At 45.2% G+C, this 15094-nt stretch overlaps 1 protein-coding gene across 1 annotated transcript in view; it reads left to right on the top strand.

The window, feature by feature from the left end:
* Positions 1-10558, top strand: part of LOC132772341 (cytochrome P450 2G1-like) — a 29288-nt gene extending 18730 nt beyond the window's left edge. The window contains exons 5-9 of the mRNA XM_060771338.2: positions 288-464; positions 2249-2390; positions 6728-6915; positions 7066-7207; positions 9696-10558. Of these exons, the coding sequence (XP_060627321.2) occupies positions 288-464; positions 2249-2390; positions 6728-6915; positions 7066-7207; positions 9696-9880 (834 nt within the window). The 3' untranslated portion in view covers positions 9881-10558. The remainder of the gene's footprint in view (positions 1-287; positions 465-2248; positions 2391-6727; positions 6916-7065; positions 7208-9695) is intronic.
* Positions 10559-15094: the final 4536 nt, after the last annotated feature.

Here is a 15094-nt window from a genome sequence, read left to right as displayed (position 1 = left end):
CCTGGGGGTTACTAGGTGGACTCCCATCCAAGTACTATCCAGGGCTGACCCTGCTTAGCATTCAAGATCAGGTGGGACCTGGCACCTTTAGGGTCACTCAGGCCTATCTCTTCCATATCTATGTCGTTACCTTCAAGTTGTCTGTGGATTTGTAGTGCCCCATGAATGTTGTAGGCTTTCCTTAGGCAAGGAATGGCCAGAGATGTCTTTGGTCAGCTCCTTCCTTCCTTCCTTCCTTCCTTCCTTCCTTCCTTCCTTCCTTCCTTCCTTCCTTCCTTCCTCTGCAGTTCTACAACATGTTTTCCTGCGTGATGCGCTACCTGCCCGGGAGGCACAACCGCCTCTATGACCTGTTGGAGGAGCTGAAGGCCTTCGTTGCAGAGAGAGCCCAGGCCAACCTGGAGACGCTGGACCTTGACCACCCTCGGGACTTCATCGACTGCTTCCTCATCCAGATGGAGAAGGTGACCGCCAGGGGTCTGAGGAAGGGGTCTTGCCATAGGACTTGATGGGCAGGCAGGGAGGACGCCACTTGCACCTGGAAGAGAGCTCCAAAGGCCGTCTTCTAGTCCAATCCTTTTCTGCCCAGGCAGGGAGGCACCATCCGATCACTCCTGACCGATGGCCATTCAGACTCTACTTTATTTATTTATTTGTCGTGTCAGGACAACCAGTCAAATTATATTACATTTCTAACAGAACAAAGCAGACAAACAGACAAAATACAAAATTTGTGAGTTTGGTAGTGGATTAAATGTCCTTTGACCCGTATCTGGCCACTTGGAGTGCCAGAAGGTCCTCCAGGGTGCATGTGGCAGGTTGCATTGCAGCAGGTGGTCAGTGGTTTGCTCTTCTCCGCACTCGCATGTCGTGGATTCCACTTTGTAGCCCCATTTCTTGAGGTTGGCTCTGCATCTCGTGGTGCCAGAATGCAGTCTGTTCAGCGCCCTCCAAGTCGCCCCGTCTTCTGTGTGCCCAGTGGGGAGTTCCTCATTTGGTATCAGTTCTGGGTTTGAGCCTGCCACTTTTGGACTCTTGTTTGCTGAGGTGTTCCAGCGAGTGTGTCTGTAGATCTAAGAAAACTATGTCTTGATTTAAGTCGTTGACGTGCTGGCTGATACCCAAACAGGGGATGAGCTGGAGATGTCTCTGCCTTGGTCCTTTCACTATTGGGTGATCCTTCCCGGCAGATGTCAGGTGGTGCAATACCGGCTAAGCAGTGTAATTTCTCCAGTGGTGTAGGGCGCAGACACCCCGTGATATTGCGGCATGTCTCATTAAGAGCCACATCCACTGTTTGAGCGTGGTGAGATGTGTTCCACACTGGGCATGCATACTCAGCAGCAGAGTAGCACAGCGCAAGGGCAGATGCCTTCACTGTGTCTGGTTGTGATCCCCAGGATGTGCCAGTCAGCTTTCGTATGATATTGTTTCTAGCGCCCACTTTTTGCTTGATGTTCAGGCAGTGCTTCTTGTATGTCAGATCATGGTCCAGAGTGACTCCCAGGTATTTGGGTGCACTGCAATGCTCCCGTGGGATTCCTTCCCAGGTGATCTTCAGAGCTCGGGATGCTTGTCTGTTCTTAAGGTGAAAGGCACATGTCTGTGTTTTAGATGGGTTAGGGATCAGCTGGTTTTCCCTGTAATAGGCAGTAAGAGCACCTAGAGCTTCAGAAAGCTTCTGTTCTACCATCTCAAAGCTTCCTGCTTGAGTGGTGATGGCATGATCATCAGCATAGATGAAACTCTCTGTCCCTTCTGGCAGTGGCTGGTCATTTGTGTAGATGTTGAACATGGATGGAGCAAGCACGCTCCCCTGAGGCAGGCTGTTCTTCTGTTTCCGCCATCTGCTTCTCTGGCCCTGGAACTCAACAAAGAAGCTCCTGTTTTGTAGCAGGTTTCCTATGAGGCGGGTGAGGTGGTCGTCCTTTGTGATACTATACATTTTTCCCAGGAGGAGGCAGTGGTGGTTCACAGTCTCATAGGCTGCTGAGAGGTCTATGAAGACAGCTCCTGTGATCTGCTGCCTTTCAAAGCCATCTTCTATGGGCTGAGTCAGGTTCAGCACTTGCGATGTGCAGCTTTTGCCTTTACTTTAAAACCTATATTCCATTAGACCTCTTGAGGTTCCTTGGTGAAGTGTGTCTGTTAGGAATTGTGGGATTTGAAGTCAAAAACACCTGGAGGACCCAAGTTGGCCCATGCGTTTGAGTCCCTGCTCAAACTCTCCTCTTCCTCTCCCCAAAAGGAAAAGGGCAACCCTTCCAGCGAATTCAACATGGAGAACTTGGTGCCGACGGCCCTGAACCTCTTCTTTGGTGGGACGGAGACAGTCAGCTCCACCTTGCGCTATGGATTCCTCCTCCTGATGAAACACCCGGATGTGGAAGGTCAGTCGTGGGAATGGGTTCTTCACTCCGCACAGGTGTTGTGCTGGTACAGCTGTACCAGGAGCTCCAATTCTGTTTGCTCTGCATTAAATGTTTGTTTGCAATCCCAGGCTTGGGATTTTGCAGCAGGGTGGCTTCCTGTTATAGTTTGCAATCATAGGGCAAGCCACCTGTCAATTATCGTTAGGTTCCCTGGTCCTACCCCTTTTTGAGTTTTGGAGGGAATAGGAGCCTTTTTGAGTCCAGTCCACGCAGAGAAGCTTTCCATGCAGGACATAATACCAAGAGCTCCTGTAGAAAGCTTCGTCTTCTACGGTTTGGCCGGGGAGATATACAGTCTACAGCTTGGCCGAGGAGAAAAGGCCCCACAGCTTGGCTGAGGATTTTACAGCCTTACAGCTCCTTCGCTGAGGGACTTCAGCCAGCCATCACAGCAACCTGAACTCCTTCTTTTTCCCCTGGAAGTCTACAAAGCTCTGCTTGGTAAGGGTCGCTCCCGGAAGCCAGACACAGTTGGTACCGGGTGCAGGGGCTCCACGCCAACAGAGGCAAAGACAGACTGCCCAGATTAGAAGTTAAGCATTTCCCCATTAGTTAGTATACAGTTGTGAAGATAGTGCCTGTTCCCTGTGGACAAGATTGCAAGAGCCAATCGACTGTTAAGAAAGCTTGAAAGTACCTGTTTGTTTTCATCAATAAATAACTTTGTTGGGCTTACTTTAAGCCTCTACAGAACTTTGTTTTGGGGAGGTCCAAGGGCCTTTAATCTGAGGCAGCCCCGGCATCCCGTTGGGCACACAGAATTTATGTCCTGTCTACAGTCTGATGCACAGGCCCAGCGTGCGACAGCACAGGTGTTGTTGAACAATTTGGAATAGCTGTGGATAGGCCCAAGACATTGTGGGTTGCCTGGTGAGAAAGAGAAGCCAATATTACAGAATGAATCTCACCAAGTTGAAGAGAAAGCCACCAAGGTTTTTCATTCCAGCTGGAAAGGATGACAATTGCGGTAGTCTGCCAACAAAATCGACGTGCCCATTGGGCAGAGAGATACAATATATATAGCCTTCAGATTCAAAAGTTCCCATGCCCACCCCTCTCCCACCCCCTTCCGAGCTGGCTTTGTTATGATTGGCTGTGACATCAGCAAGCCAACAGGAGAGCCAATGGCGGCCTGAGCCCTGCTTTAGCCTCTCAGCCAATGAGGTGGAAGGGAGGTGGGCACAGGGAGACAACAACAACAACAACAACAACAACAACAATAGACTTTATTTATACCCCACCACTATCTCCCCGATGGGGCCAAGCCCAAACAACAAATTACAACAGAGTAAAACCGAAAATGCAATCCGAAAATGTGAACAATAAACAACATAATTACATAAAACATGTGAATACATAACAACATTATGGAGAGCCAATGGTGGCCTGAGCCCTGCTTTGGCCTCTCAGCCAATGAGGTGGAAGGGAGGAGGGCCACAGGGAGACATGAAATGTCTAGTTGACTGGATTTGCCAAATGACTGGGTGATAACCTTTAGGCTCTCAAGCCTAGCCAAGGTTATTGTTTGATTCTTTGGATTAATGTCTTGGCCTAGCCCCTAGAGGCTACGTTCTTTGTTTTTACAGTCCTGAGATATGGAGTCCATTGAAGAAGTTTGAAGCTGGTTTTGGCCAGTTGGGTTGACACAATGAGAAGAAGCTGTGGTGAAATCCTAGTTCCTCGCAGACAGGAAGACACCCTTTATGTTGGGTGATTAAAATGTCCATAGAGCCTATCATTCCAGGTGGTCTGGCCTTGCCCTCCGCAGCCTGATTTTGATAAGAGCCGTTTATTTATTGTCCATGCAAGTGGGCTTGGTGAAACCTTTTGTTAAGGGATTACCAGCTCAAGGGTCGTGGAAGGACTTCCTGAGCCATGAGAGTTGCTGGTCTTACGAAACAGTGGGTTTTCCTTCATTTTTCAAAATATAGACACACTCACATATAATGATATGGGGAAGGGGGACATACAAGGAATTCATAAGGGATAGATCATGCAAAGTCAGCCCTCCCTCCCTCCAAAGTTCATCAAAAGTCCATAAAGATGGGTGAAAATCATATGAATCCATAGGATTTTGGCAAGAGGGTTCCCAAGAGTTCCAAAGTCCTTTAAAAGTGGGTTAAAGTTTCATAAGGTTTATGAAATTGGGGGAAAGTTCATAAGAGTTGGGCCATGGGGCCATGGAAAAAGCCTTAGGTTCCAACATAGGGAGAGATAGGGGATTATAGGATCATTCCAGCCTGGTGTCCTTGGCAAAACGGCTCCTGTGGAAAAGGAATATTCTGCTGATGTCATCCCAAAGTTGTAAATTATTGATAGACATCTTCCATCCTGGCTCCATCTCAGTTTCCTGGCCAGATGTTGATCTTCTTGATTGGTGTTGATCATATGTTGACTTCCTTCCTAACATAAGGAATGTTGCAAACATTTCCTTAACTTGAAATAATCATTGTCACAATTCTTTTCAGTTCTCATTAGCAACTTTTAATTACAGTCCAGCAAGCAGGTAGTTAGTCATTGTCGGCCTTAATATTATACTTTCGGTTCTCATTAGCAACTTTTAATTGCAGTCCAGCAAGCAGGTAGTTAGTTATTGCAGGCCTTAATATCATACTTTCAGTTCGCATTAGCAACTTTTAATTACAGTCCAGCAAGCAGGTAGTTAGTCATTGCAGGCCTTAATATTATACTTTCAGTTCTTATTAGCAACTTTTAATTACAGTGCAGCAAGCAGGTAGTTAGTCATTGCAGGCCTTAATATTATACTTTCAGTTCTCATTAGCAACTTTTAATTACAGTGCAGCAAGCAGGTAGTTAGTCATTGCAGGCCTTAATATTATACTTTCAGTTCTTATTAGCAACTTTTAATTACAGTGCAGCAAGCAGGTAGTTAGTCATTGCAGGCCTTAATATAACACTTTCAGTTCTCATTAGCAACTTTTAATTACAGTCCAGCAAGCAGGTGGTTAGTCGTTGCAGGCCTTAATATTACACTTTCAGTTCTCATTAGCAACTTTTAATTACAGTCCAGCAAGCAGGTGGTTAGTCATTGCAGGCCTTAATATTACACTTTCAGTTCTCATTAGCAACTTTTAATTACAGTCCAGCAAGGAGGTAGTTAGTCATTGTAGACATTAATATTATACTTTCAGTTCTCATTAGCAACTTTTAATTACAGTCCAGCAATGTCAGGTTTTACAATGTATTGTAATGTAATATAGCTGAGTCATGCACTGCTAAAGGGCTTCTATTGGAAATGCTGAGTCATGCATTAACTGTATATATGGAATCATTTGGGGAATGTGTTCTAGCCTATTCCAGGTGATTGTGAATGATGTAATCCTGGGTCTGAATTAAGTTAATGAGTTGGGAACCAATCAGAGATTGTTATGTGTAATTGTATAGAATTGTCTATAAGGAAGTCATGTACAGTGTATATTCCTCCTTGTGCTGTGATGTTGTTCGTCAAAGGCTACATGTGATTAAAAGAACCTGTCTGCTAAGACAAGATACAACTGTATGCTGTGGTAAGTTTGTAATATCATCTAGACTGGGGGAAAGACAATGGTAAAACTGACAATGGCCGGGCATGTGCTCAAGTGTCTGTAAGAGGTTCCAGAATGATTGCAGGCTGTGGGAGCAGTTGACTGAAAATACTGTGCTGGAAGAAGCTACTGGAAAGTGCTGAAGTTGTGCAACTGATCTGCTGCTGAATTGTGAAGTTAATCTCAACAAGCAAGCAGGTAGTTAGTCATCGCAGGCCTTAATATTATACTTTCAGTTCTCATTAGCAACTTTTAATTACAATCCAGCAAGCAGGTAGTTAGTCATTGTAGATCTTAATATTATACTTTCAGTTCTCATTAGCAACTTTTAATTACAATCCAGCAAGCAGGTAGTTAGTCATTGCAGGCCTTAATATTATACTTTCAGTTCTCATTAACAACTTTTAATTACAGTCCTGCAAGCGGGTAGTTAGTCATTGAAGACCTTAATATTATACTTTCAGTTCTCATTAGCAACAGTCCAGCAAGCAGGTGGTTAGTCATTGCAGGCCTTAATATTATACTTTCAGGTCTCATTAGCAACTTTTAAGTACAGTCTAGCAAGCAGGTAGTTAGTCATTGTAGCAATAACTAACTGACACAACTCTCCGCTCTTTTGGGTTCCTAACTTCCTCCCGTTCCACAGTGCATGTGAGAACGAGTCTGAACTTTATTTCGTCTGGTAATTTTCTAATTTTGCCTAGCTCTGGCCTCTTCACTGGAACCCATTTTGGGAGTCTTTTCTTGCAGAGAAGGTCCACCAGGAAATTGACCGGGTCATTGGGCGCGAACGCCTCCCCAGCATCGAGGACCGGAAGAGCATGCCCTTCACGGATGCGGTCATCCACGAGATTCAGCGGGTGACGAACATCGTGCCCCTCGGGATGCCCCACAGCGTGGTCCGGGACACACACTTCCGGGGCTTCCTGCTCCCAAAGGTGAGGCCAGGGCCAAAAGTTGGATGGAGATGCACCTGGGTGAGGTGTGCAACGCTGTATCATAATTTACAACTTTTAATTACAGTCCAGGAAGCAGGTAGTTAGTCATTGTAGGCCTTAATATTATACTCCATTCCTGGTCTCTTGCAGGGCACCAATGTCTTCCCTTTGCTGGGCTCCGTTCTGCGGGACCCCAAATACTTCCGCAACCCTGATAAGTTTGACCCGGGTCACTTCCTGGATGCTGACGGATGCTTCAAGAAGAACGAGGCCTTTGTGCCCTTTGCCTCAGGTATGGCTCCGAATTTCCCAGCGTGGCAAGGGACCCACAGAGGCCATCTAGTCCAAGCCCATTCTTCCAAGCACAGCTCAGCTCTATCTTTCTGTTAATGGGATGAGCTCAGAGCAGGGAGACCTGGGTTCGAATCATGACTCCGTTCAAAAAACTAGACTTGGGCAAGCCACTCCCTTTCCACTTAAGCTTAATGGCTGGGAATGAAATTGGAGGATTATGAACTTATATATTATTTACTAGCTGTACCCGCCATGCATTGCTGTGGCCAACATTTCCTTAACTTGAAATAATCATTGTCACAATTCTTATCAGTTTACTTTTCAGTTCTAATTAGCAACTTTTAATTACAGCCCAGCAAGCAGGTAGTTAGTCATTGCACGCCTTAATATTATACTTTCAGTTCTCATTAGCAACTTTTAAGTACAGTCCAGCAAGCAGGTAGTCATTGCAGGCCTTAATATTATACTTTCAGTTCTCATTAGCAACTTTTAAGTACAGTCCAGCAAGCAGGTAGTCATTGCAGGCCTTAATATTATACTTTCATTTCTCATTAGCAACTTTTAATTACAGTCCAGCAAGCAGGTAGTTAGTCATTGCAGGCCTTAATATTATACTTTCAGTTCTCATTAGCAACTTTTAATTACAGCCCAGCAAGCAGGTAGTTAGTCATTGCAGGCCTACTGGGAGGGAAAATGAGAAGAGGGGGAGATGGGCAGGAAAGGCGTATAAAAGGAAGTGGTGGTGGGAAAAAGTCAGCAGTGTCTTTCTTTGCTGCAGAGATACAAGCAATATATCCATTTCAAAGCAAAAACGACTTGTGAGTGGCTATTTAATATTGCTATATAGATCCTACAGTCTTACATGGAAGCAGTGCATTTGGATCATCCTCCTCTCCTAAAGGGCCTGGACTAGGGGATGCTGGGAGCTGTAGTCCAGAAGAGAGTGTGGAGATGCTATTGTTTGCTTTGTTTGCCGGGGGAGTCATTTTTGTGCATGCACTATAGCGTCTTTTTGCTTTTTTGGCCGTTTAAGTCCTTTCTGCTGTGTTTTTCAGTGTTTTAATGAGTGATGGTCTCTTGTTGGCCTGAGAGGTGTCTTGTGTCCAAATTTGGTGTCAGTTTGTCCAGTGGTTTTTGAGTTACGTTAATCCCACAAACAAACATGACATTTTTATTGATATAAATTATTATTATATTTTAATTCCCACTTTTACCTCTTTATTGAGACTCGAAGCGACAATCCCCTCCTCCCAATGCATGCTAAGTCAATGTTGGGGTTCAGCCTGAGTTTGAACTCGAACCTGATTCTCTGTTTGTTCCTCCTGATGCTAATGAAAATATATTTACTGATGCTAATGGAAATGTACCTCTTGATGCCAATGCTCCTGAAATTAGTGAGGAAGAAACTGCTGTAGATTTGGAAAATGCCAATGTTCCTGAAATTAGTGAGGAAGGAACTTCTGTAGATTTGGAAAATGAAAGTACCACCTCACCCTCTGAGGATGCCTGCCATAGATGCAGGCGAAACGTCAGGAGAAATGCCTCTAGAACATGGCCATATAGCCCGAAAAAACCCACAAGAACTGAGTGATTCCGGCCATGAAAGCCTTCGACAATACATTGAAAGTACCAGTGTTCATGAGAATGTTTCAGAGGGAAGCCATGACCTTTCACTCCCTTCTGCACCTGGTAACTCTAATGAGAACAGAAGGGGCCAGATTTGGCAAGACAGAAGTAAATCACTCAGCTTGCGTCGGTCTTCCCGATTAAGAGAAATACAAACAATGGCTTCAAAGCAGGGGGGCGGTTCACGGAACCAATTCTTCGGCTTTAATTGCCTTCCGCCGGGCTGACTTTCTCAGTTCAGGCATCGTTTCAGATTGATGAAGACCTTGGCAGTTCTCCCGGTTTCCCTGGCCATGGTCTTGAAAGATTTCTAGGATATCAAGCACGGTTAGTGGATTGCTAACAGGTTCCAGTATTTTACAGTGTGGCTTTGGGTTTTGTTTTGTCCATTTAAATTCATGTTTGCTGATTTTGCTGTGGCTTTTGACTTGCATTTTTCCTTTATTTTGTAATCATTTTTCTTCAATAAAAAAGGATTGTTTTTCACAGTCAAGTGTGATGGATGGTTATCTTAGGGCCTCGTTCCCTGCTCTGGATTGCAACAGTCAATGGGATGAGTGAGCATTTCACTCTCCTTTTATGTAGCCACCAGGTGACTTGCCATCACTAAGGGACAAATCAATGATGCAACTTCCAATCACACAACTCACATGAATGTGACTCATTGATTTCTGCAATGCCCTCAGGAATTTCATCCTACCTCTCAGTCCTTCCCCAGGGGTTCATCACATGTCCAGCAGAACGGTATTTTACACATGGATCAAATGCTCAGGCATTTTCTAGCAAACATGCAATTCAAAGGAGTTTGGAAAAAGAATGAAGTAGCAATCATTGCTCCTTTCCTTCTCTCGTTCCCTCAGGGAAGCGCATTTGCCTGGGAGAAGCCATGGCCCGCATGGAGCTCTTCCTCTACTTGGCCACCATCCTGCAGAACTTCAACCTGAAGGCCTTGGGCCCCCCAGAGGACATTGACCTGACCCCCCAGGTCAGCGGCTTTGGAAACATCCCCCCGGACTATCGGATGCGCCTGGTGCCCCGCGGTTGAACCTGTGCCCATTGTTCTGGTACGGCTGTACCAGGAGCTCCAGCTTCTTTTTCTTTCTTTGAGTGTTTGCATGTATTCCAAGGTTCCATGCATTTTGCAATAAGGTGGCTCCCCTTGGTTTGCAATCATAGGGCCAATGACCCATCAATCATCATTAGGTTCATTAGTTCCGCCCCCTTTTCTGGGTTAAGGAGGGGAAAGGGAGACCTCTAGTTCAGTTCACACTGAGAAGCCTTTCGTACAGGGTGTGAATCAGTTCCACCTGTAGAAAGCTTTGTCTTTTACAGCTTTGCTGGGGGAATTCAGCCCCACAGCTCCACAGAGAAGCATAGCCTTTGCTGGGGGATCCAGTCCCACAGCTCTACAGCCAGCCTTTGCTGGGAATTGAAGACCTTCTTTCCTCTTGGAAATCTACAAAAGGACTCTGTTTGGTAAGGATCACTCGCGGCAGCCATAACACAATTTGGAACCAGGTGTAGAGGCCCACACCAGTAGAGCCTAAGATAGATTGCCCAGGTAGAGGTCAAGGATTTCCCTGATAGTGAAGAAACAGTTCATGAAGATAGTTGCCTGTCCCTTGTGTACAAGATTAAGAAAGCCACCAGTTGATTCAAAGCCTTGAAGTATTTGTTTGATTTGTTGAAGACCTAAGCAATAATAAAGAACTTTGTCAAACTTTCCAAGTTTCTAAAGACTTTGTTTAGGGAAATCCAAAGGGCCTCTCAGCCGAGGCACCCCGGTGTCCTGCTGGGCATACGGAAAACACGTCCTGTCTACAGACCTTTTCACAAGCCCAGCGCGTGACAGCACACCCATTTTGAGGCCGGAGTCACTTTTCTTCCCCAGGAGAGGTGCCTTCCTCTTGTGCAAAGTCCTACCTCACAACTACACATGAAACACACAATTTTGGAGATGCTTTAGGTCAGTGGTTCTCAACCTGTGGGTCCCCAGGTGTTTTGGTCTACAACTCCCAGAAATCCCAGCCAGTTTATCAGCTGTTAGGATTTCTGGGAGTTGAAGGCCAAAACATCTGGGGACCCACAGGCTGAGAACCACTGCTTTAGGTCAACCAATACTCAGGTAGATTCATAGACTCAGAAGGGACTCCCATGTGCTGTCTAGTCCAAATCCCCTAACATGTCAAAAGCGTGATAAGGTGCATGATTTAGAGTTTTCTCATTCCTCAATCATGTTGTCCTTGAATATGCTGCACATCGGACTGATTGTCTCAGAGGCAAGCTATGAAAATAAACCCACGCATAGCAGAGTCCTGATCAGTTGAATGGCAGAGTTTTGCTGCACAGCCTGACCTTGTGCCACTTACTGTTTAATAAAACTCTTTGACTCAGATTTCATCCAAACTCACAGTGGGGCTTTTAATCTTGATATATTGTTTTATGTACAGCTATATACACATGTCAGGATTCCCTGATGCCCTGTCAATCACAGTGGCAACAACAACAACAACAACAACAACAACAACAACAACTACAACAACTACAACAACAGCAACAACAGCAACTTCTTTATTTATAGACTGCCCTCTCTCCCCAAGGGGACTTAGGTCAGTTTACACACAAAGAAGGCAAACATTCAATGCCCGAACTCAAATGCAAATATTTTAAAACAAACAGAATAATACAAAAAACGCACGCAACTCTCGTCATGCCTATCACATGGTCATGACTCAGCTTCTTTGCATGTCCCTTCAGTTCCACATCATCACCCACTTAACTCTTTAGTGGGTGTGTGACCACATGTCCATTAGAATGGTACTTTCCAAACAGTTTTGCACAATAGGACAACACAGGCTCCTTTGGCTTGGAAATGGAGAAGAGCACCATCTCCAGAGCCAGAAATGAAAGGAGAAGCCTTTGCCTGTGTACTTGTGTCTCGTTTTATCTTATTGTAACAAGACATTGAATGTTTGCCTGTGACTGTTTATATGCTGTAATCTGCTCTGAGTCCCTTGGGGAGAAGGGTGGAATATAAATAAAGTGTTATTAATAGGGTTACAGCCAATGCATTCCTGCCTAACAGTGCACTATCTATCTATCTATCTATCTATCTATCTATCTATCTATAATAATTATTATAATAATAGGCCTAGGCACTTGAGAAATGTCCGAGATGTGAATGCGCACAGACTATGTTATCATCAGCATACTGGAGTTCTATAATAGAAACGTGGACTCTTTACAGATGTCACATGCAACTCCTGGAACGATTCCATCACCGAATAATCCTGCAAATCTATTGGGAAGAGAAGCGGACAAAGGTCAGCATGCTGGGAGAAGCAAAGACCACTAGCACTGAAGCGATGCTCCTCCTCCATCAACTCCACTAGAGTTTTGAATTACGGCCACTGGGGGAGCTGTCGCTTCACCGTCCACTTGTGACATTGATGGAGAACTTCTTCATTCTTTTGCACGCTGCTGGAGAGCTTTATGGTGTTGTAAATTAGTTAAATTAGCCTCCTGCATAAGTGGTACCTAAATTTCCTACTTGACAGATGCAACGGTCTTTTGGGCTGCAAAGGTCAACAGCAAGCTAGACAGATGGTTGGGAGCTTACTCCGACCTGAGCTGGCTTCCAACTCATGATTTTTCAGTCAGTAGTGATTTTAATGCAGCCGACTCTCAACCAGCTGTGTCACAACCCAGTGTGGTTAGGAGGAGAGGAGAGAGACAAGGGTTTAAGGGTGGAGGGGCCTGGGAGGCTTTATGCAAAGAAGAGGATGCTGCAGATCTCATTCTGTGTTGTTGTCTTTGAAAAACTATAAATTCCTAACTATAAATCCATTTTTATTAGGGGTGGGGGTGGCAGTGTTTGATAGCAAGAGTAGATCAGATGCAGTCTGACATGAGTTACTGCAAAGTACCCAGATAATCAGGAAAGTCACTCTGGACCATGCTCTGACCTACAAGGAGCACTGCCTGAACATCAAGCAAAAAGTGGGCGCTAGAAACAATATCACACGAAAGCTGACTGGCACAACCTGGGGATCACAACCAGACACAGTGAAGACATCTGCCCTTGCGCTGTGCTACTCTGCTGCTGAGTATGCATGCCCAGTGTGGAACACATCTCACCATGCTCAAACAGTGGATGTGGCTCTTAATGAGACATGCCGCATTATCACGGGGTGCCTGCGCCCTACACCACTGGAGAAATTACACTGCTTATCCGGTATTGCACCACCTGACATTGGCCGGGAAGTAGCAGCCAATAGTGAAAGGACCAAGGCAGAGACATCTCCAGCTCATCCCCTGTTTGGGTATCAGCCAGCACGCCAACGACTTAAATCAAGAAATAGTTTTCTAAGATCTACAGAGACACTTGCTGGAACACCTCAGCAAGTGAGAGTCCAAAGGTGGCAGGCTCAAACCCAGAACCTCAACCAATGGCTGATACCAAATGAGAGACTCCCCCTTGGGCACACAGAAGACTGGGCGACTTGGAAGGTGCTGAACAGACTGCGCTCTGGCACCACGAGATGCAGAGCCAACCTTCAGAAATGGGGCCACAAAGTGGAATCCACGACATGCGAGTGCGGAGAAGAGCAAACCACTGACCACCTGCTGCAATGCACCCTGAGCCCTGCCACATGGACAAGGGAGGACCTCCTTGCGGCAACACCAGAGGCACTCCAAGGGGACAGATACTGGTCAAAGGACATTTAACCAACTACCAAGCTTGCAAACTTTGTGTCTTGTTTGTTTGTTTGCTAAAAAAATGCTATGCAACTGTTTGATTTGCTCCTGACACGATAAATAAATAAAAATCAGGAAATGTTACCAAGCCTGAGGATGGATTGCCTGTATTTGGCCCGACTTTGCTGTGAAGTGAGCATTTGCGCGCACACAGATGTACCTTTGGGGGTTCTGCCCTTGCTTCCGCTGCTTCCTCTTCCGTATACTTTCCTGCATCCTGAGTTATGGAGCCTGTCATCGGAATTGCAGGTGTTTATCCTCCGTTTGTGAGAATTTCCACCTTTTTGAAGCAGGCTGTTATATTTTAATCACAATGTCTTTTTTAAGATATACATGGCAGTGGATGCAGAGCATGTCAGTTCAACACACAAAGACATCCATCAGTTTTGAAGAATGTAAACAGTAAGCCTCAAAGCCCATAATGGCTTATGGGACCCCTTGCAGACTAAACCTAGTGGTGGTCCCAGACTCAAGTATAGTATAGTAGTATAATTATAGTATAGTATAGTAAATAATAGTATTGAAAGGGTCTTTGAGTGAAATTTGCAAATGCTAAGCAAAGGGCTTTAAATGAAATTAGCAGCACGGAAGAACATGTTTTTGAGAAACAAGATGTGACATGTAGAGGTCATACAAAGTTTGAACTTACATAGGAAGTTGTGTTGTGGTTAAGCCAAAGGTTGTGGTTAAGCGCAGAGTCTGCAGGTACAAGAAGGTACTTTCCATCAAGAGGCTGATGGAGCAGGAAGAATAAAGGTCAAAATACTTTCCATGACGAAAATATTGTTGTTTACTTGAAGGTATATAACAGTGTACAAAAGCCAAGGGGCGCGCAACAGTCTTTGAAAGCACAAACAGAAGTGCTTCTGTCCGTCTCATGTTGATCAGCTTGATTAAATGGTGTCTTACATGAACCAATTGGACTCTGTGGATTTCTTCAAAAAGGGACCCTGCACCCTAAACCCGTGATCCCTTACAGTATAGTATAGTATACTATGGTATAGTATAGTATAGATACAAATATTGCCTGGGTTTGCATTTCCCTTGAGTTTGTATGTATGCATGTTTGTATGGATGGGTGGATTTTGCAAGATGGCCCCAACTTTCAGACAAACTATAATTTCCACTAATAACGGATACAGACCAAACTTGGCACACAGACCCCACATGACCAACAGAACATAGTGGAGGGGTTTGGGGCACATGGACCCTAGATTCTGGGAGTTATAGTTCACCAACATCCAGAGACCATTCTGAACCCAACTTAGAAATCAAGAGTTGGAAGAGACCTCATGGACTATCCAGTCCAACCCCATTCTGTCAAGAAGTAGGACAATCACATTCAAAGCACCCCCAGCAGATGGCCATCCAGCCTCTGTTTAAAAGCCTCCATAGAAAGAGCCTCCCTCTACTACACTACAGAGCAGAGAGTTCCACTGCTGAACAACTCTCAAAGTCAGGAAGTTCTTCCTTTCCTGTAGTTTGAAGCCATTGATCCATT

Source organism: Anolis sagrei, chromosome 3, assembly GCF_037176765.1.
Source record: "Anolis sagrei isolate rAnoSag1 chromosome 3, rAnoSag1.mat, whole genome shotgun sequence".
Classification (NCBI taxonomy): domain Eukaryota; kingdom Metazoa; phylum Chordata; class Lepidosauria; order Squamata; family Dactyloidae; genus Anolis; species Anolis sagrei.
Note: the sequence above shows the minus strand (reverse complement) of the source record. Positions and strands in the feature narration are given on the sequence as shown.